Source organism: Dama dama, chromosome 18, assembly GCF_033118175.1.
Source record: "Dama dama isolate Ldn47 chromosome 18, ASM3311817v1, whole genome shotgun sequence".
NCBI lineage: Eukaryota > Metazoa > Chordata > Mammalia > Artiodactyla > Cervidae > Dama > Dama dama.
Window position 1 is genome coordinate 59,792,773 of NC_083698.1, and position 22,623 is coordinate 59,815,395.

General features: G+C 41.4%; 1 protein-coding gene across 4 annotated transcripts in view; it reads right to left on the reverse strand.

The window, feature by feature from the left end:
* Window positions 1-4,426: 4,426 nt before the first annotated feature.
* BMPER (BMP binding endothelial regulator) overlaps window positions 4,427-22,623 on the reverse strand; it is a 249,470-nt gene continuing 231,273 nt past the window's right edge. For all 4 annotated transcript variants that reach the window (XM_061165389.1, XM_061165387.1, XM_061165388.1 and 1 more), the window contains 2 exons: window positions 16,569-16,699; window positions 4,427-5,821 (listed from right to left, as the gene is read on the reverse strand). In XM_061165389.1, coding sequence (XP_061021372.1) covers window positions 5,640-5,821; window positions 16,569-16,699 — 313 coding nt within the window. In that variant the 3' untranslated portion in view covers window positions 4,427-5,639. The remainder of the gene's footprint in view (window positions 5,822-16,568; window positions 16,700-22,623) is intronic.

The following is a 22,623-nucleotide window of genomic DNA, read 5'->3' on the forward strand; positions in this document are numbered from 1 at the left end:
TGGGCTTCCTGAGGCTCCCATGATCGGCTTTTGTGCCCCTCTGGTTTACTACCCCTCATTCATCTTGGACTCTTTCTTAATGGCAGTGCTCAGGATGTTTGTTGAACTGAACAGAACACAGCCTAGATTTTTATTTAAAATAGAAATATCTGTAAATCTTCTCTCCGGCTCATGTTCCTTATGTGGCAGCCTAGCACTGCCATTACCCATCACTCGCCTATTGGCCACCCAACCTTCACAAAATTCTCCCCTTGTTTCCTCCTGCCTCCTAGTTTGGGAGCTCATCATCTCTCACTTGGAGGCTCCTCTGTCTGTGGGATGCTCCAGGCAAGAATACTAGAGTGGGTTGCTATGCCCTCCCTCAGGGGATCCTCCTGACCTAGGGGTCTGCAAACCTGAATCTCCTGCTTCTAATGCATTTACAGTAGATTCTTTACCCCCTGAGCCACCAGGGAAGCCTATTTACTTCAGTACCCAAAGGTTATTTTCTGAATACGCTATGACATGATACACTTGCAGAGGTTCTGCCATAAAGATAAAACTGAAGCTTCTTAGCATGACTATGGGGCCCTCAGCATGACTACGGGGCCCTCAGCATGACTACGGGGCCCTCAGCATGACTACGGGGCCCTCAACATGACTATGGGGCCCTCAGCATGACTACGGGGCCCTACCCTTCGCCTCAGGCCCTACTGCATGTGGTTCAGCCACAGGTACAGACTCACTGGCCGCCTCGGTGCTTTGCTTCCCCTCTGCCTGGAACACCCTTCCCTCTTCCTTAGCCAGTCACACTCTGAATTATCCTTTAATTCAGGTGCATCTCTACATGCAGATTCCTCACAATGTTCTCAAAGCTGGTTTGCTCAAAATTCATCTGAAAGGAAACAACGGTAAAGACAGATCTCATTGGTCTAATTAAACCCACGTAGCAATATAGTTCTAAAGCCCCAAATCTCCCCTTAAAGGACTAAATGTCTGGGTTCTTAATTCATAATTCTTAAAACATAATCACCAACATTAGTTTCTTTTCCCTGATAATTCTTTCTTGGCCACTTGAACTTTGTCATTTTTCAAAATTAAAACCCTGAGTTCTTAAACCATTTGTACTTCAGGATTTAGAATAGGAGACAGTTTTTGCTTGCTCTTGAGAGTTATGTTTGCAGGAGGTAGCTAATTAAAATATCTTGGTGCCTGTCCCCTAAGGGATCTCTTTCTCCCACATCAGGAGTGTTCAGACTCACTTTCTTGAAACTTGTCAGATCCAGGTGAATTGAGCGACGAACAGCAAAGTGAACAGAAACTCAGCAAGGAAAAACTCCACACATAGCTATTGCAACCATGAGACCATTTGATTTTATCTATGCAAGAAAACTGTATTGGTAAACTACTAGGTCACTTTTCTTAATTAGGGTAATATATTCATGGACATTTACAACATTATACTCTATTCCTTCTTGTGTGTCTGAAATACTTCATAATAAGAAAGAGCTTTCCAGTCAAAATGGTTTCTTCATGTTCAGCAAAAGGTAGGGAAGAGTCAGTCACTGGTCCTTCTCATTTTGAGGGGAGGTGCCCTTTCACAGGCTAGTGGTATGTTATTGAGTCTTAGCTTGTACCGCTCACTGCATGACAGGCAATAAATCTAGAGATGAATTGTTGGGGCAAGAAACAGCAACTTTATTCAGAAATCCTGCAGACCAAGAAGATAGTGGACTAATGTCCCAAAGAACCATCTAACCTGAGTTAGGAATCAGACTTCTTTTATATATAGCAAAGGGAGGGGTTGTGACTAGTTGTTGCAAACTTCTTGATGTCAGAATCTTTTTTTTTTGCCATTGTTAAATAGGTCAGGCCACAATGTTCCTATAAACCATCAATAAGACAAATGCTATTCTCTGTTCTGCAACTTTATCTGTCTATGAATGGAGACGAGTTATACATGTAAAAGTCGGAGCCTTGAGAATGGGGTATCCGTATATTTCAGTCTACAGGCAACACTCTTAATGCAAAAGCAATAGAATATGAAACGGATCCAATATGTAGTCAGATTTGTTCTTCTTATTGCACTCAGGTGTTCAGGAAACAGTGAGTTTAAAGGGGTGGCTTTTCCCTCGTGTCTTAGATGGTAAAGAATCCACCTGCAATGTGGGAGACCTTGGTTCAATCCCTGGCTTGGGAAGATCCCAAGAAAGGAATGGCTACCCACTCCAGTATTCTTGCCTAGAGAATTCCATGGAGAAAGAAGCATGGCAGGCTATAATCCATGGGATTGCAAAGAGTCAAACACAACTGAGGGACTTTCACTTTTCACCTGAAGAATTGATAATTCTCAATGTGTTTGGATTAGTTGGCATCAGTAATAACCCTCTTCTTCAAGAGTAAAAAAATGTATAAAGATTAAACTAAACCTTCAATAAGGTATGTGACACAACCTTATAATTGAGCCCCCCAAATGGATGGAAGCAGCTCATGAAGAAGAGCCTTCATCATTTTAATCATGGACAGCCATGATTAAAAGTGTTGGGAAAGAGGCTATTTAGTCTTATTGGGTAGAAGTACTCAGTCCTTGAATGAATCATGAGCAGTGAATAAATAACCTACAATTTTCCCTTCTGCATCCCTCTTTCATGGAGAAAAGCCCAGAGTGAACTGGAAATGAATTTAAATGTACTATAAATGAATGAATAAATGAATAAAAAAGAAGCCAACCAGAAGAGAGCAACTGATATGCCCTGCCCCTCCTTTGAGAACAATGGAAGTAAATGAGATTATGAGTGTAAAACGGTTTGGAAAACATGTCTCAGACTTCCATTAACGTTATCTCACTAGCTGTGGAGTGAGTGTCTAGGCCTCCTGGCCCTCAAATCTGCCCATATGCTACCAAGCCTCTTTATGTTTCAGAGAAGCAAAAATATGGCTCAAGATCTTGAACAATGTGGACAAGATTACAAACCACACCTGGAGCCCAATTCTCTTACACCAAAGCCCCTTTTCCAAGTGCAGCCCTGAAACACTGGTTCCTTGGGTCCCGGATGCTGAGGATGGTCACGACCCAAGCACAACGATGACAACCATGTTCCCTAATATCTCAGCCAGTCACTGTTAAACTGTGTAACTTATGCAGTTTACTCAAGCAGCTGGAGATGCCCCAGTAAAAAAATCCAAACTAATCCTTTAGCTGTCATGAATATATGAAACAGGAACGCAAATATCTAAACACGTAATGGCAATATGCTGACTATCAAAACTTTGGAGGTTTGCTGTCAACTACTAATAATACTCTTTATAAAAATGTTATTGCATGGTATATAAAATATGTCTAAATAAAGCTGCTAAAATGGAATACCAGACCACCTGACCTGCCTCTTGAGAAACAGGTCAGGAAGCAACAGTTAGAACTGGACATGGAACAACAGACTGGTTCCAAATAGGAAAAGGAGTACGTCAAGGCTGTATATTGTCACCCTGCTTATTTAACTTCTATGCAGAGTACATCATGAGAAACACTGGGCTGGAAGAAGCACAAGCTGCAATCAAGATTGCCGGGAGAAATATCAATAACCTCAAGATTTGCAGATGACACCACCCTTATGGCAGAAAGTGAAAGGGAACTAAAAAGCCTTTTGATGAAAGTGAAAGAGGAGAGTGAAAAAGTTGGCTTAAAGCTCAACATTCAGAAAACTAAGATCATGGCATCTGGTCCCATCACTTCATGGGAAATAGATGGGGAAGTGGAAGCGGTGTCAGACTTTATTTTTTGGGGGGCTCCAAAATCACTGCAGATGGTGACTGCAGCCATGAAATTAAGACACTTACTCCTTGGAAGGAAAGTTATGACCAACCTATATAGCATATTAAAAAGCAGAGACATTACTTTGCCAGCAAAGGTCTGTCTAGTCAAGGCTATGGTTTTTCCAGTGGTCATGTATGGATGTGAGAGTTGGACTATGAAGGAAGCTGAGGGCCGGAGAATTGATGCTTTTGAACTGTGGTGTTGGAGAAGACTCTTGAGAGTCCCTTGGACTGCAAGGAGATTCAGCCAGTCCATCCTAAAGGAGATCAGTCCTGGGTGTTCATTGGAAGGACTGATGCTGAAACTGAAACTCCAATATTTTGGCCACCTGATGCGAAGAGCTGACTCGTTGGAAAAGACCCTGATGCTGGGAGGGATTGGGGGCAGGAGGAGAAGGGGACGACTGAGGATGAGATGGCTGGATGGCATCACTGACTCGATGGACATGAGTTTGAGTAAACTCCGGGAGCTGGTGATGGACAGGGAGGCCTGATGTGCTGCGATTCATGGGGTCGCAAAGAGTCGGACACGACTGAGTGACTAAACTGAACTGACTGAAAATGGATGAACTGATGTTGCCATTTATAAAGTATAACATACACATTTTGAAATAGAAAATGCATTGTTGTAAAACTTAAGCCCTTTATTTACTACAACACAGAACATTTTATTTTTAGACATCAGTGGGTTTTATTTTGTTACATTCTCACTTATTCAGCTGAAAACAAAAGTCAGGAAAATCACATGGTGACTAGTAGTAACCTATCAGGAAATGAGAGCAAGCATGTAGACCACTCTTTGTTTGGATTGATGTTAAATCAACTGATCAGTAAAGCCTTTCTTTCTGTCTAATAATTAGGACAGATTCCCTGTTGCAAATAGGGTTGCACTAGGAGTCTTCTACAAATAAAGGCTTTCACTTTATACATGGAATAGTACAAAATATAGATAGCTTTCTTTGACTCAATTGGATTTGTTCATCCTAAACTGCTGTGAGATTCAGAGAAATGGATATTTTCTCATATGTTGTGCAACAGTTTCTTCAAATATCTGCTCATGCTCAGTTAAACTAACAAGACATCCAGACACTCCATCATCTCAGTGTGGGACACAGAGGTGGCCACATCCATCATACACACATATATAATTAGGAGACTCGCGGAATATGCTAAGAGGGCAAGAAATCATTTGCTTCTTCGGTTATGCTTTAGTGACGAATATACATTTCTTGGTAACCAGCCAATCAGTTTTGGAAATAATATCAGACCATGACCCAATAAAGCCTAACAGCCTATCCCTTGCTTACATGCACCATTAGAGCCTGTCACCAATCACTAGCCATCTCTCTCAGGCATAATTTGCTTTCTCTGGAAGCAGAAATACCCCAAAATAAATTTGCCCTTCTCCAGAAAAAACATATTCCCCATTCAACAGCAAATCCTGATCCAAAGAAAAAATTAATTCAGGCAGGCAATTTTGATCTCTTAGAAAAGTTTCCCTAAAAATGACAAATGTGTGTGATGGTAAAGCCATCCAATATGTCTGCATGCTGCCTTATTAAATTAAAAACACTTGATTTATTTATACAATGTCTTCAATGGCTTACAGATTAGGATCCTAGAAACAATACATGTCTTATAGCAAAAAATATACATATAATAATCCACCTATAGTTTATATAAATGATGAAATGCTTCTGAATATATCTATATATCTATATATGTACACATATATACTCTGTGTGTGTGTTTGCAGAGTCAGCACACAAATACTGCAGTCTTTCATTGGCTCTTCCACTTCAGTGTCAAGGACACTAGGTTCAAAGTCTGAAGGAATAGAACAAAGGTCACCGCTGAGGACAGAGGACTGGCTTGATGCACCTTCCTTTGTGAAGGACCAAATTTGCTGGGCAGTGACACCCAGCAACGCACGGCTTATTGCAGGGGCCGATCTCATTCCAGTTGTCGCAGGTCTTGGCACATCCTGGGCCACAGGTATCATACACGGCCCCATGCTTACACTGGGTGGCTGCAAAACAGAGGAGATGAAGGTGAGATGTGAGGAAACAGCCAGGTTAATTCACCCTCAGCCCCAGGCCATTTCCGCAGGCTCACGTCACTCATGGCACAGGTCTCCCCACCGCACAGGTGCACATCTGCCACCTAACAGAAGAAGAACAAGCACCCAGCACTCCCAGACACTCTGGGAATCATCTGCACCTGGAAAAACAACATGATATATCCGCCTTCTAAGCCAGTGAACTTCAAAATTAAAGAAAATGAGAAAGCTTTATTCCCAGACACGAAAGACTACACATTAGTAAAGCTACATGTAAATCTACAGGTTATCTAGGTATTGAGAATGGTATGAAAAGTTAACTCCAAATAGTTCTTCCAGTTGTTGAGCTGCAATGAATAGGAACCATTGTTGCAACTACCTTGATATTCAGATATACAGAATTTTGATCCCTGTGTTGGGAAGATTCTCTGGAGTAGGAAATGGCAACTCATTCCAGTATGCTTGCCTGGGAAATCCCATGGACAGAGGAGCCTCGTGGGCTACAGTCCATGAGGTCGCAAAGAGTCTGACATGACTTAGTGACTAAACACCACCACCAACAACTCATACAGGAAAAAAATCTGCCAAGGATATTGGAAATGTGTGACATACTTTAATCTAGTTATCATGTGTTGAATTAATCAATTTGAAACTAGTTAGAGCAAGAGATGGGTAGAGCCCACAGAGAAAAATTAGATGTGTGACTGGGGAGAGGGAAATAGCTGGCTGGCTGGTCAGAGAATATGAAAATGACGTAACCAAATCATAGCAATTTACTCTCTTTGTTCAGTTGGAGCTAAAATGATTTTGACAGTATTATGAGACTTATCAAAAATTCATGAATAGATTTGTCAGAAAAAAAATACTGCCAGCATTCTGGAAGTTTATGACATGCAGACTTTTCCATCTGAGTTACTTCCAATGACAATCAAAGGGGCCACCCCTCATTCTCAGGAGGAGGGATGTTGACACATGTAGGAATTTAGAAGAACCCTCTTGAAGAACAGTAATAACCATCCAAACTCCATCTGTAGCTATCTTTGTCTTCAGTTCATGGCACACAGCTCCTAGAACACCTGGAAATCTCCAGAGTGTTTGTATGCCAATAAGGCTGGTGGTTGGGGTCCCCAGACAGCTTCAGAATGGGGACTGCTCACCAGAAAGACCAAAGCATGATTAAAGGCTTGGAACTTTCAGCACTTTTTGCTAGGGATGCGGACAGGGACTGGATGTTGAGCTTATCACTTTCAGTCAATGATTTAATCAACCATGCCTACCTAGGAACATTTCCATACAAATCCCTAAATTACTAATGACAGGGTTCAGAAAACTTTGGAATAGGAGGACACATTGAGGTGCTGGGATTATGGTGTTCCCGCTCTATTGTGACAGAAGCTCCTGTGTTTGGGGACCCTTCTGGAATTTACTCTCTGTGCCTCTTTATCTGGTTGTTCATTTGTATCCCTTATAATAAATGGCTCAGAGAGTTTATCAGAAAATCCCAGCTGCAATGCAGGAGACCCAGGTTCAGCCTCTGGGTTGGGAAGATCCCCTTGAATAGAAATTCATTCCAGTATTCTTGCCTGGAGAACCCCAAGAACAGAAGAGTCTGGCAAGCTATAATCCATGAAGTAGCAGAGAATAGGACACAACTGAGCAACTAACACTTTCAGTTTACTTTCAAGAGTAAATAAGTATTTTCCAGAGTTTTGTGAGCCCTTCTAGAAAATAATTAAGCCCAAAAGGGAAGGAGGCTGTGAGAACAGCTTTCTGCCCCTACTCTGTAGCCAAGTGGAGCAGAGAGAGGGTAACCTAGGGACTCAGTAATGGGCAATCAGCATCTGAAATGAGGTGTCTTATGGGACTAAGCCCTTAAGCCTGTGGAGGCTGATGCTAACTCTGGGCTGTTAATCTCAAAACTCTACTCAATGTCCTGTGGTGACCTAAATTGGAAGAAAATCCAAGAAAGAGTGGACATAAGTATATATATAGCTGATTCAGGCTTCCCTGGTAGCTCAGCTGGTAAAGAATGTGATTGCAATGCAGGAGACCCTGGTTTGATTCCTGGGTCAGGAAGATCCCTTGGAGAAGGGATAGGCTACCCACTCCAGTATTCTTGGGCTTCTCTAGTGGCTCAGTCAGTAAAGAATCTGTCTGCATTGCAGGAGACCTGGGTTCAATCCCTAGGTTGTGAAGATCCCCTGGAGGAGGGCATGGCAACCCACTCCAGTATTCTTGCCGGGAGAATCCCCATGGACAGAGGAGCCTGGTGGGCTTCAGTCCATGGGGTTGCAAGGAGTCGGACACGACTGAACACCTGGGCACAGCACAGCACACAGCTGATTCACTTTGCTACGCGGTAGAAACTAACACAACATTGTAAAGCAACGGACTTCTCGCAGACACCTTCTCTCTCTTAGGCTTCTTTACCGCCTCTTTAACACTAAAGGTTCAAATCGCCTCCAAGACCCTTTCCCTGACATTCTTTTCTTTTCTCATTAATTCTCTTCTCCTACCTTCCCTTCTTCTCTCTTCCCTTCCCTCTTTCTCTCTCCATCAGTTATTACAATATTAGCTCTAATTTCCAGTCAAAACACTCTGAAAATGATTATCATTAGCTTGGATTCTCTCCCCAAACCAATCATTTTCCAAGTCTTAATTCAAACATCACCTCCTTCAAGTAGCTTCCTGGATCTCTCCAGGATACCCTTCCCTGCTCTGCATCAACAGCACTTCTCACATTATAGTTACCTGCTTACTTGTTTTAATCCCCCAGTTACTGTGCATCTGTGGGCTTCCCTTGTGACTCAGCTGGTAAAGAATCCGCCTGCAATGCGGGAGACCTGGGTTCGATCCCTGGGTTGGGAAAATCCCCTGGAGAAGGGAAAGGCTACCCACTCTAGTATTCTGGCCTGGAGAATTCCATGGACTCTATAGTCCACGGGGTCGCAAGGAGTCAGACATGACTGAGCGATTTCATCTCACTGTGCATCTGTAGTTCCTATTTGGAGATGCTCACAAGAGTCTCCTAAGGGTCTTTTAAAAGATGTATATTCCTCAGTCCCTTCCCTAAAGATTTTTGCTCTGTGTCTAGAGTGGAGCCTTACGTGGCTGTAAATTTTAAAGGTTCCAGGGGTCACTACAACAAGCACCCTTGCTTGAACAGAATGAACCACCAAAGCTGGGGCTCCTGAGGGCAGAATCCTTGTCTTCCATGATGTAAAGTTCTGGCACAAGGCCAAGCACAGAGGAGCAGCTTAATAAATGCCTGTGCCTGTTGGATGATGATTTAATCTTAATGAAGCTCCATCCATCATCTTGATTCCCAATTTGGATTACATTTGGCTGGCCTTGAGTTCATTTTCCACTCTGCTGCTTCCAGGATGCCTCTTTCAACTCACTTTTCGCTCCAGATACTTTATTCCCCTCAGATCTCGCAAAGATCCCTCCTACTATGAAAACTCGGCAGAATTTCCTGTCTCTCTCACCCACGTTCTTTCCTTTCCCCTCCTTCTTCTAGAGACATGCATTCCCCCACATCTTTTCCTCTCTCTGGCCTCTCCAGTCTTTCTTCTAACTGCAGCACGCACTTTCCTACTGCTTCTCTGTGACATCCTACCTTTGACTACTGAACACTGATACTTCCCTCACCATTTGTAGGTAGAAAATGCAGAACTACTAGGTGAAAAGTGGATTATTTTCACCATTGCTATTCAATTAAAATTAAATCAATAAACATTTACTGAGTATCTACTTTGGGGCAGGCATCCTCTTAGGCCAGGGAATCAGATGTGAATCAGATATCATCTCTGAGCTTTAGTCTCAGGAGCCTGGACTTAAAACCAAATGGGTAATTTGAGTCAGTTCTAATGAGGTGGATAAACCTAGAACCTATTATACAGAGTGAAGTAAGTCAAAAAGAGAAAGATAAATATCATATTCTAACACATATATACGGAATCTAGAAAAATGGTACTGAAGAATTTATTTACAGGGCAGCAATGGAGAAACAGACATAGAGAATAGACTTATGGACATGGGGAGAGGGGATGAGAGGGTGAGATGTATGGAAAGTGTAACATGGAACCTTATATATGTAAATACATATGTATATAAAATCCATATGTAAAATAGATAGCCAACGGGAATTTGCTCTATGACTCAGGAAACTCAAACAGGGGCTCTGTACCAACCAAGAGGGGTGGGATAGGGAGGGAGATGGGAGGGATGTTCAAAAGGGAAGGGATATATTTATAACCATGGCTGATTCATGTTGAGGTTTGAAAAAAACAACAAAATTCTGTAAAGCAATTATCTGTCAATAAAAAAATTAATTAATTAAAAAAAAAACCAAATGGGTGAAGGAGACATAGAAATGGATTCTTAACTGAATGCAAGATGAACACATTAGACAGTGAGAATGAAGTACAGTGGAACAGTAACAGAGACATCAACTCAACACCGAGGGCTGGTTAGGGGTTTAGGAGGACTTCAGAAAATGGATCCCACTTAGATTTTAGAAGATGACAAGACATGCCAGACAGACAACGGCAGAAGTTTTCCAGGCGGAAAGAGAACATGGTGCCAGGGGAGGGGGTGGGGGAACAGAGAGGGTGCAATCAGTGACAATAAGCAGCCGTGACCCAATCAGAAACTGGAGGATCTTTGGTTTGTTGGAGGAGAAGCAAGGAATTTGAGAATAAGAGTGGGAGGAGACAAAGGCAGAGAGGTGGGCAGGGGCCGTAATCCCTGAGGGAGTCTTAGAAGGGCTTTAGGGAGATAATATGATTAAATTTGACTTCAATTTGGCACAACTTTTATACAATCCTAGAAAATGAGTCCTGACTTGGATCTTGTTTTATCTTCCATGCATCCAATGTTTTTCAAACTTGTAAAAGGCAAACAATACTTACTGACAACATAAATGTGATCTGATTCATATATGTACATTTGAAAAGGTTTCATTTTACTAAATACATGTTTTAAAAACTAGAAAATTACCAGAGTGGTTAGGGTTGTGCTTGTGCTGCCATTTCAGTCGTGTCTGACTCTTTGCAACCCTATGGACTCTAGCCCACCACACTCCTCTGTCCATGGGATTCTCCAGGCAAGAATACTGGAGTGGGTTGCCATGCCCTCCTCCAGGGGATCTTCCTGACCCAGGGATCGAACCCAGGTCTCCTGCATTACAGGCGGATTCTATACAGCTGAGCCACTGGGGAAGTCCGTGGCTAGGGTGAGCAGGTATATATTCTTAAGGGGGCACATAAACAGCTATTCTGTAAAGCACGCAAGGAGCATTACGTGTTACTTTATGTGGTGCCCCATGAAGGCATTATGTGTTGGCATTATCAATACAGTTAGTAAGCATAGATTTGTGCCCTTTGGGACTCAGCTGTCCCCACACCCCTCTTCTGTGCTGAAGGTTACAGTGCTGACCTTATCTCCTAATCCTTTATAGGAGATGTCTAGTCACCAAAGAGGATATCAGTGTGTATAAGAAGAGCAGAGGTGCTGCAGGAGAGGGGCTAGAATCACCTGGAGTCTGTAGAGTAAAGAGAGGAGGAGCTCCACAGAAGCCAGCAGATTATCTCATCTGCTGCAGAAATACACATACCACTTTGAACACCCCAGAATCTTTCCTGCTTATAAAATGTATTCCTGAAAGTGCAGTGACAATTAGCAGAAAATCTGCTAAGGGTGGCAAAGTAAGATGCAAGAGCAAGACCATAGGAAAGTGATCGAGAGTCAAAAGGTACCAAGTAACAATGATTAGGAACAGGCGAATAGACATTGGAAAGGTCCACACAACATAACATAACAGCAGACGATAAGATGGTTAGATAGCATCACTGACTCAATGGACATGAATCTGAGCAAACTACGAGAGAGAGTGGAAAACAGAGGAGCCTCATGTGCTATAGTCCACAGGGTCCCAAAGAGTCGGACAAAATGACCTAGTGACTGAATGACAACGAACATAACAAATATTTCAATAAATTAGTTGATGCTTATATAAATACACAAATAAATATATACTCATATGTAAATATATATATAAATTTTTAACTCATATTTTGCTTCTATTTTACGACTAATGTTTATTCTCACAATAGACTGACTTTTTTTTTTTACAGTGTACTTGCTTATTTGTGCTCTTATAATAATTAAGAACAGGGGCTATAATGCAAACTGACCTGGGTTTGAGTCCTAGCTTTCTTACTTTCTAGCTCTGTGATTTTTAGCAAATTACTTAAATATTCTAAGCCTTAATATCCTTTACTGTAGAATGTGGGTAATAGAATGTTACCATATAGATTAGAGTGGGGATTAAATAAGATAAAATGTAATATAAAGTGCCAGAATAGTCCTTGAGGCAAAGGAGGTGCTTAGAAAATAGTACATATTAATATAAATGGTCATTATTAAACTTTTATAGACCTTTACAATACCTCTCTGCATATCATATTGTGTTTAGTAATTCCTGTACTAAACTGGAGTTTCATTAGTCCTTCTCACCATAGCTAATGGGTACACGCTTTGTGGTAATAGTCATGGTAATACTAAAATCCAGCCTAGCCTGAGAGATGTCACTTGTTCATTCAGTTTCTTGCTTGGCTGGCTTATCTGTTCAACTTCCAAGCGTTTTACTCTGGAAAATTTCTCTTCTCTGTATTAAGTGGCCTTAAGTGCTGTCATAAGTCAGAAGATCTGAGAGCTAAAAACAAGTAGAGTATTCTTAGAGTCTTCAATATTCCAGATGAATCAGAAATGAATCTACTGAGAGATGCTGCACATCTCCATAAATACCAAATGTCAATCTGTGGAAGTTTAGTGTGTATGGGTGTATGTGTGTGTGTGTGTGTGTGTGTGTGTGTATAAAATGGTCCCCTGCAACCAAACATTGACAGAGTTATACTTCACTCAGACAGTTCCACTAATTTTAAGTGGTAAATGGAACCTTTCAGCAGTCGTATTCCCTTTCCATTAGAAAAGTAATTTTAGCTACTGAGATTCAGTCCCTGAAATCAGGACCCTGGGACAGGGGGAAAGTGTAGTCCTCAAATGCACTGGGTGCACTGAACTGGTGTTAAATATAGCTCAGCATTAGTAAGAGGGGGTTCATATATTCTGTATCTGATATGATCCCTGTCACAGCATCATAGCTAATAAAATTAACAAAGTTCTGCTGAGCTCAACATTATACCAGGATGAATGGCTGGGCCTTTTCAAGGGAAAGTGTTAGTTGTGTCTGACTCTTTGCGACCCCAAGGACTGTAGCCCACCAGGCTCCTCTGTTCATGGGATTCTCTGGGCAAAACTACTGGCGTGGGTAGCATTCCCTTCTCCAGTGTACCTTCCCGACCGAGGGGTCGAACCTAGATCTCCTACATTGCAGTCAGATACTGTCTGAGTCACCAGGGAAAATTCAAGGGAAAGAGGACTCAAAGTAGAGAAAAGAAGACAGGCATATTCAAGGTGTGCTGGAAGGACCCAGTCTTTCAAAACCCTACCCTTCCTATACTGCCCTGCACTGAGGAGGGAGGTAGGTCATTTAGTCCCAAGTTTCAGGAGCCTCAGCCACACCGTAATATGAGTTTGTATCGCCTCAGACCTCCTCTGGAAAGGCAGCATTGATAGCGAGGCACTCTTGCCATGGAAAGGGAACTCAGACATAGATTGGACTTGGGTTTTCAGAGGAGAGAGTAAATCCAAAAGGGAAGTCACAAAGAGATAAAAGGGTTTGAGTGCTTTCTAAGGACATGGATTAGTGATTGTGTCAAGGGGTGGCTTGAGGAAGCTTTAGCGATCCCTAAACCCTCATCATTCTACTCCCCCGAAGCCACACATTAAGCATACAAATTAACTTTGTGGTTTCAACTCTGACTGCAGGTCAGACTCACTGGAGAGGTTTCAAGTGATACACAAGACTAGTTAAAGCAGGATATCTGGGCTTGGAGCCCAGGCATAGTTTCCTGGTTTATTTCTTAAGTTCCCAGAGTGACTACAATGTTGAACAGATTGAGATCCAGCATCTAAGTGAACATGATGTCCATGCCCTGAAAACATAGACTCAAGGCAATTCTTCCAACCAGCTGACCACTCTTGCCCTCCACCAAAGTATATATTAAAGTTAGCAGTACCATGAACTGCCTTCTTTTCTAATTTTGGAGTTAAGTTTTCTCAGATTCATGTAGAATGTTGCAAACCCCAGTCTCTCTGTTCTAGGCAAATCTGGTCCTTTAAAGAAAAACATTTGCCAACCCTTGTAGTAAATGACAGTCATCTCAGCTTGCGTCTAAGAATAGCATTACTACTATCTTGTAAGAGTTGAGCACTCTTCTATATGTTTCACACACATATCACTAATGCTTATAACTCTGCAGAGTAGATACTACTGTACATTTCCAAAATATATCTAGAATCTCTCTTCTTCCTCCACACACTGCCTCCATCTTAATCCAAGCCACCATCATTTTGTCATTCCACCTACTGCAACAGCCTCTTGCCTTCAACCTTGTCCTATTCAGTATATTCTCTACACAGGGTGGTCTTTGAAAAGCAGAAGGAAGGCTGCTTAAAGTCCATCAGCGGCTTCCATCCTTCTTGGAATAAAAGCTAGACTCCTTCTCAAGATCTGCGAAGTCCTGCCTGATTCAGATCCAGCTTCAACCCCCACTCTCATTTTGAGCCTTTCTCTCCCTTGCCTACTGTGCTCACACCGACTCACTTCTGGTTTGAGAGCTGCTATCTTATTCAAGTATGATTCTTCCACATAGAACTCTTGTCCTGACTCCCTTCAGTCCTGCAATGTGCACCTCCAAAGAGAAGTCTTCTGTCTTCACCGTTTAAGCAGCCACCCGCTCTGGCTCCATGTGTTTTCTCTTGCTTGGCTCTATTTGTTTCCTTCACCAGACTCATCACACTTAGCAAGTATTTACTGTAGAGTTACTAGTTTTGTCTGGTTCTCCCACTGGGCTGCCGGCACTTCAATGGCAGGGATCTCACCCCATCTCTCCTAGTCACCAAAGTACCCACAGTGCTTTGTTCAATGCCTGGTACTTAGCCATTTTGTAATAAATATTTCTTGGATGAACAAAGAAGCCCATTTTACAGATATCAAGTAAGCTAATTCACCTGCCTGAGACCAAAGCGCTATAATGACTATTACAGCAGTCTGTCCCTCAGAAGGAAAAGAGCATTTTACTGGTGTTTATATAGCAGTTTCTCTCTCTCTCAAAAAAAAAAAAAAAAAAAAAAATCACCAAGGAAGCAACAGTTAGAACTGGATATGGAACAACAGACTGGTTCCAAATAGGAAAAGGAGTACATCAAGGCTGTATATTGTCACCCTGCTTATTTAACTTATATGCAGAGTACATCATGAGAAATGCTGGGCTGGAAGAAGCACAAGCTGGAATCAAGATTGCCGGGAGAAATATCGATAAATATCAATAACCTCAGATATGCAGATGACACCACCCTTATGGCAGAAAGTGAAAGAGGAGAGTGAAAAAGTTGGCTTAAAGCTCAACATTCAGAAAACTAAGATCATGGCATCTGGTCCCATCACTTCATGGCAAATAGATGGAGAAACAGTGGAAACAGTGGCTGACTTTATTTTGGGGGGCTCCAAAATCACTGCAGGTGGTGATTGCAGCCATGAAATTAAAAGAGACTTACTCCTTGGAAGGAAAGTTAAGATCAACCTAGACAGCATATTAAAAAGCAGAGACATTACTTTGTCAACAAAGGTCTATCTAGTCAAGGCTATGGTTTTTCCAGTAGTCATGTATGGATATGAGAGTTGGACTATAAAGAAAGCTGAGCGCCGAAAAATTGATGCTTTTGAACTGTGGTGTTAGAGAAGACTCTTGAGAGTCCTTTGGACTGCAAGGAGATCCAACCAGTCCATCCTAAGGGAATTCAGCCCTAGGTGTTCATTGGAAGGACTGATGCTGAAATTGAAATTCCAATATTTTGGCCACTTGATGTGAAGAGCTGACTCGTTTGAAAAGACCCTAATGCTGGGAAAGACTGAGGGCAGGAGGAGAAGGGGATGACAGAGGATGAGATGGTTGGATGGCATCACCGACTCAATGGACATGAGTTTGGGTAGGCTCTAGGAGTTGGTGATGATCAGGGAGGTCTGGCATGCTGCAGTTCATGGGGTCGCAAAGAGTCGGACACCACTGAGCGACTGAACTGAACTGAACTGAACCTTCCTGAAGACCTTAAATGACTGTAACTGTCCTGGATCTCCTTTGTTCCATACGTAACCTAAACCACAGCAATGACTATCCCTGTGCTAAGCACATCAAGCTGGTAGCTTGAGGTTAAGAGGATTTTGCCCAGTGGAAATCCTTAAACTGTGCAAATGTGCTCATCTCAAAGCACTTGTCTTAACTGTTTTCTATCCTGCACAGTGAGAAGTTTCTGTGTTTTATCAGGTTGAAATCCAGCTGGGCCACTGATAATGCTAAGGGGGGATGTGACCATTCACCTATCATCAAATTCTCTTCTATTGCTATCTTGGAGAAAGAAATGGCTACCCACTCCAGTATTCTTGCCTGGAGAATTCCATGGACAGAGGAGCCTCGTGGATGACAGCCCATGGGGTTGCAAAGAGTCAGACATGACTTAGCGACTGAGCACGTTACTAGCTTGGGCACTGGAGTTGAGTTTCTGATGGTTGGATCTGCCAAAAATTTCTCACCTGCACAGTTTTGCTGTGGCTCCCAGTGGACACTGATGCCCTCTCTCTGGCAGGCCCGGGTATATGCCAGGAATGATTCGCAGTAACAGTTTTTATGGACTGGACATTCACACATGTCTGTCACGCAGGACCTAAGAGACCAACAGAAAGAAGTGAACATTCAAAAATATCAAATTACTAAGTATCCTAAATACAACTTGAAGAAAAGCGGTGGGTGAGTGAATGTCAAACCTTGTCTAGACATTAAAGACTGCTATTTTAAATTGGAAACCTAAAAATGATATTTAAAATACTGCATGAAACCTTACTGGATACCTCTGAATAATGTGACATCAGTTTCCCTTTCTTCTAGAGCAGGACGGGTCAATAAGACTTTCTTAATGATGGAAATAAGTCTATAGTCTCCACTGTCCAAAGTTATAGCCACTCATCATATCTGGTCAATTAGCAATTGAAATGTATCCAGTGTGAATGAAAAACCAAATTTTTTATTTGATTGAATTTTAATTAACTTCAATGTAAACAGTTACAAATGTCTATTTGTTACCACGCTAGGAACACAGCTCTTAGAATACACCGCTATTCAAGGAGCTGCCATTTTGTGAGTAGCTCTGACATATGAGTAATAAGCTCTATTACGATATAACTGAAATAGAGACCAATTTGATGAGAACATCAAATCCCTTGGCTTTCTGAAGACATTCAATTAGGATTCACTTTTCCAGTATCTTAGAATCTTAGCCTTTTGAGGAATCAGTATTCCAAATAAAGCAAAACTTTCAGGCCACTAATTAGACTGAAAGATATAGGAGATTGAGCCAAGGTCCTTGTTTTGCTTTTTGCTCAGTCTCTCAGTTGTGTCTCTTTGCAACCCCATGGACTGCAGCTCGCCAGTTTCCTCTGTCCATGGAATTTTACAGGCAAGAATACTGGAGTGGGTTGCCATTTCCTATGCTGGGCAATCTTCCCAACCCAGGGATTAAACCCACATCTCTTGTATCTAGGTAGGTCAATTCTTGACCACTAGCGCCACCTGGGAAGCGCCTAAGGGGCTTAAGTTTAAATATGGAAATAACTGGCCAAGACATAAAGAGAACTGAAGTGTGTTTCAAACACAAACTAACATATTTTCAAACACATTGACGTTGGAGACATAATAACCTCACATTGGACTATGATATTACAGTTTACAAAGGCCTTTCTCATTCTGTCTGTTACAAGTGCTAAATAGGACATAGCACAGTCCCTGTTTTATTAATTAAAAAAAAAAAAAAAAAGTCATTCTACAACTAGGTCCAAAGTCACATTAGTAAGTGACGAAAAAGTAAACTAAGTTACATCTCCTGAGACTAGCCTCTTTTCCCAGAAAGTTTTGTTGTTGTTGTTTTAGTTGCTAAATTGTTTCTGACTCCTTTGCAACCCCATGAACTGTCTCCTCTGTCCATAGGATTTCCCAGGCAAGAATACTGGAGTGGGTTGCCATTTCCTTCTCCAGGGGATCTTCCCAACCCAGGGCAATGAACCCAAGGGGTGTACTGTATTGGCAGGCAGAGTCTTTACCACTGAGTCACCACGGAAGCCCTGCAGCAAGTTTACTGCCTAACAATTTTGACTCAACATTTTACACAAGACACCCAAGATTGATAAAATTAGACTACGCTTATTTTTTTTTTCATACTCTGTTCAGTGAAACCACTTCTTTCCAGAATCTAATTCAAGGCTGGAAGCAGAAAAAATAATATTCAAGATTATAAATAGCACTGATGATCTTGAAAAGTGATCAGGACATGGTCATACAGTGTTCCTACACAAGCATTCCCTCTTGGTGTGAGATGTGTACACACCTGATTATAGAGAGTGACCAGCTTGCTCTGGGTAGAATTGCCTGCTCTGAACAAGAATTAAATGGCAGAAACCATATTAAAAGATCAATAGACTCACCATGTACCTTCAAAGTTATTACATTTCAACACTCAAGGCCACAGCCTTGGGAAATAGGAACTAAGCTGGAACAAAAGAGAAACAGGTCTGAAACCTCAAGAGTGCTTTCATTTTATCCAAAGAGAGATTGTTTGATGCCCGATATTTAAGACACAATAATCAGGACAGAAAAACTGCTCTCTCTGCTCTCTGTAATAATCAAAGCTGTAATTCTTAATACCTTCCCCTCTTGTATTACAGAAAACTTGTGAAATCATGTTCAACCCTTTCTGATATTAGACACACATGTTGTGCCTTTAAAGTAACATGGAACCTCCGGGTTTCCAAGAAAAGACAAATAAAGCCTGTCCTTACAACAGCCACTAAATGTCTGAGAGGGAACCCTCTTCAACATTATTTCCTTAGTTGTTTCAATTTTCATTTCAGACTAACCCACGCCCATCACATCTACGCTCAGACTTCACAGCACCATTTTTGGCCACTCTGGTCCTACCCTCCAAGTCCACTTCTGCTTCACATGTTTCTCACCCTCTTTCCTGGCCTGGGGGTATGGGTACCCTTACTGTTGTACTCAACTCCCACTGACAAGACATGAAGGGGATGGGACCTCATGAACCTGGTAAAATGATGGTACTTATATGGGGAAAATCTCAACCAAAGGAAATGCATCCCCTGATTTGAAAGAATGTCTAATGTAATTCTATAAAACTGTTTGGACAGTCAGCAAACAAAATTTAATTCGTTTGTGTGAAAGGATTGCTGGCTAGTGTTTTCCTTCTTTTCTCTTTATTTCTACCGGTTGTTGTATGAAGCTATTTATACAATTTAAAATAAATTATAAACAGCTCAATCCAATTCACTGAGACTGCTGAGAGAAATGTTCAAAGCACATATTTAATAATTGCTATGTACACATAATCTACCCTACCCACAGACTGCTCTGGACTCTCAGACACAATCAATAATACATCTACCCTTTAAAACTAAGGAAGATGTGAGTTTCTTCTATTACTTGGCACTCATGAGAAATAACATTTGAGGGAAAAATGTTTGTCAAAGTCAGTCCTTGACTTGAAATATGTAACATATTTTTAAAGGCTTGCAAGATGTGTCTTGTCACAGAAGTTAAAACTATAAGATGTCTTTTTTCACTTGTCAAGTTGACTTTTACACAAAATTGTGCCCAGAGTTTGTAAGAGAATGAAGACATAGACAGTCCATACTCTGCTGGCAAAAGTGTAAAAGTGTAGCTCTTATATTGAGTACTTTGCTCTACTCAGCCTTTACATGAATTATCACATTTACTCCACACAGAACCAGATATGAGGCAGGTGGTACTACCAGCCCACTTAACAGATAGGGAAACTGAAGCCTGGAGATGTTAACAATTTCCCCAAGGTCACATGGCTGATGACAGATTCAGAACTGCAGAACCAGGACTGTAACAAAGGCCTTTCTAATCTCAACTCTCAAGTTCTTAATAACATTAGAAGATCTTTCTAGAGAGTAACTTGGCAATACTTACAAATAGCCCTAAGAAACATTTTTATCCTGATAGGGAAATTTCACATCTAAGGAAATAGTAACTCATGTGGTTTATATACAGGGGTGTCATCACAATGCTATTAAAATGGAAAAAAAAAGAAATAACCTAAATTGCTTTCAATAAGGGCCTAGTTACATACATTTTAGGAGACTTCTACAATGAAATATTCTACAGACATTACAATGGTGTTTATGATGTACATTTTAAAACTCAAGGAACCATTCAGGAAGGATTAATGGAAAAAGAGCAAAACTGTTCCAGTCTTGTATAGTCACATGTGTGCTTATGTGCTAAGTCACTTAGTCGTGTCCAACCCTTTGTGACCCTATGTACTATATCCTGCCAGGCTCCTCTGTCCTCGGGATTCTCCAGGCAAGAATACTAGAGTGATCACACGCAGAAAACGGTATACCCAAATGTTCATAACAGTCAACCCTGAGTGGTGGCGCTTTCTCTTATTTTCCTGCATATTTTCTACAATGAACACGTATCACTTTTCTAAAAAGATAAAATCACAGTGTATTTTTTACTAGTACAGCCGCTATGGAAAACAGTGTGGAGATTTCTTAAAAAACTGGAAATAGAACTGCCATATGACCCAGCAATCCCACTTCTGGGCATACACACTGAGGAAACCAGATCTGAAAGAGACATGTGCACCCCAATGTTCATCGCAACACTGTTTATAATAGCCAGGACATGGAAGCAACCTAGATGCCCATCAGCAGATGAATGGATAAGGAAGCTGTGGTACATATACACCATGGAATATTACTCAGCCATTAAAAAGAATTCATTTGAACTAGTCCTAATGAGATGGATGAAGCTGGAGCCCTTTATACAGAGTGAAGTAAGCCAGAAAGATAAAGAACATTACAGCATACTAACACATATATATGGAATTTAGAAAGGTGATAACGATAACCCTATATGCAAAACAGAAAAAGAGACACAGAAATACAGAACAGACTTTTGAACTTTGTGGGAGAATGTGAGGGTGGGATATTTCAAAAGAACAGCATGTATACTATCTATGGTGAAACAGATCACCAGCCCAGGTGGGATGCATGAGACAAGTGCTCCGGCCTGGTGCACTGGGAAGACCCAGAGGAATCGGGTGGAGAGTGAGGTGGGAGGGGGGATCGGGATTGGGAATACATGTAAATCCATGGCTGATTCATATCAATGTATGACAAAACCCACTGGAAAAAAAATAATAATAATAATAAAAAAAAAAAAAAGCAAAAAAAAAAAAATCACAGTGTATTTTTTAAACAACAAAAGGAATGTCACAGGACACATTAATATTTAAATCCAAATTTAGGAACTAGAGTGAGTGAGAAAATAAAGAATGGGAGAAAAGTAAAGTTTCCATCTGTAGATTTTAGCTATAAATATTTCTCCAGCTACGATCTTTCTAATCTGTATATCAGAGGCCTCCTGACATAGGCTGTGATTTGATTCACTTTGTGTTGTCCTCAGATTTCCACCTCGTTGATCTAATGATGCCGTGAGCTTGACATCCAGGTGGATGGAATGGATAATGGAATAATTATGCATGCTTCTGCTGATAACAAAGGAATTTATTTAGAGGAAAATAAAAGCATCTTCATAGACCCGTCACATTTCAGGGAGGGGCAAAACTATTCTTATTCAAGTATTCAATTCATGTTATCACGCTTAATACTTCAGCATGAGTGAAATCTAATTTATGACACAGTGGAGCTGAATTTTTATATGTTAATAGAAGATCATGGACCTTGCCTTAGTCAGTATTCACCAATACTCTGCATTTATATTCATTTCACGGAATCAGTAGCAGAATGTTATCACTTTCAGTAGTTACTGAGATTTACGGCTTTGGTTTCTCTGCTTTCATGGCATTATTCTGTCAGTAATGTTCTGTCTGATGCTGAGTTCTTGGTCAGGAAACACCGTCACCCATTGCTCCAACAGGAAACCACAAGATCCACTTCAAATGAGCTTTTCCAGGAAATCCCTGCAGGTAAAGAGCATTGGCCCGGCCCGAGCACCCGAGCAATCCCTTTAAAGCATACTTTCCGTCATGGGAGCTTTTAATTAATGTACCTAGAAATGCTTTTCTAATTTATCCTCCCTGCCCTTGGCATCTTTCCTGACAGCAGAGAGGTGCAGGCAGGACTCTCGTTCCATGGAGTTTGCACAGGTGCAGAGGTATGGGAAAGGATGCCAAGGGCTATCACAGGGTCCCAAAGAGCTGGCGCCGTGCTGTTCTATGTCACATACCAACTGCCTCCCTTGTCTATCCATTTTATGTGCATGTGCCATGTGTCAATAAGACCCTTTGAACACCTTTCCTCATAGCACCCAGCAGAGTACACGTGTCAGCACTTACCTGTGGTCCCTTCCCTCCCTGAAATAGGACTTATCACAACTTACCTACAGGGGAGCCTCCTCATCTTTTTTTCTCCTGTCAAGTTACAACCACTGCCTCCTGCAAAGCTCTAAGATGGTAGCTACTATCCACATGAAGCCATTTAAATGGAAATTTAAGCTAACTATGATTAAATAAATCTAAAATTCAGTTCC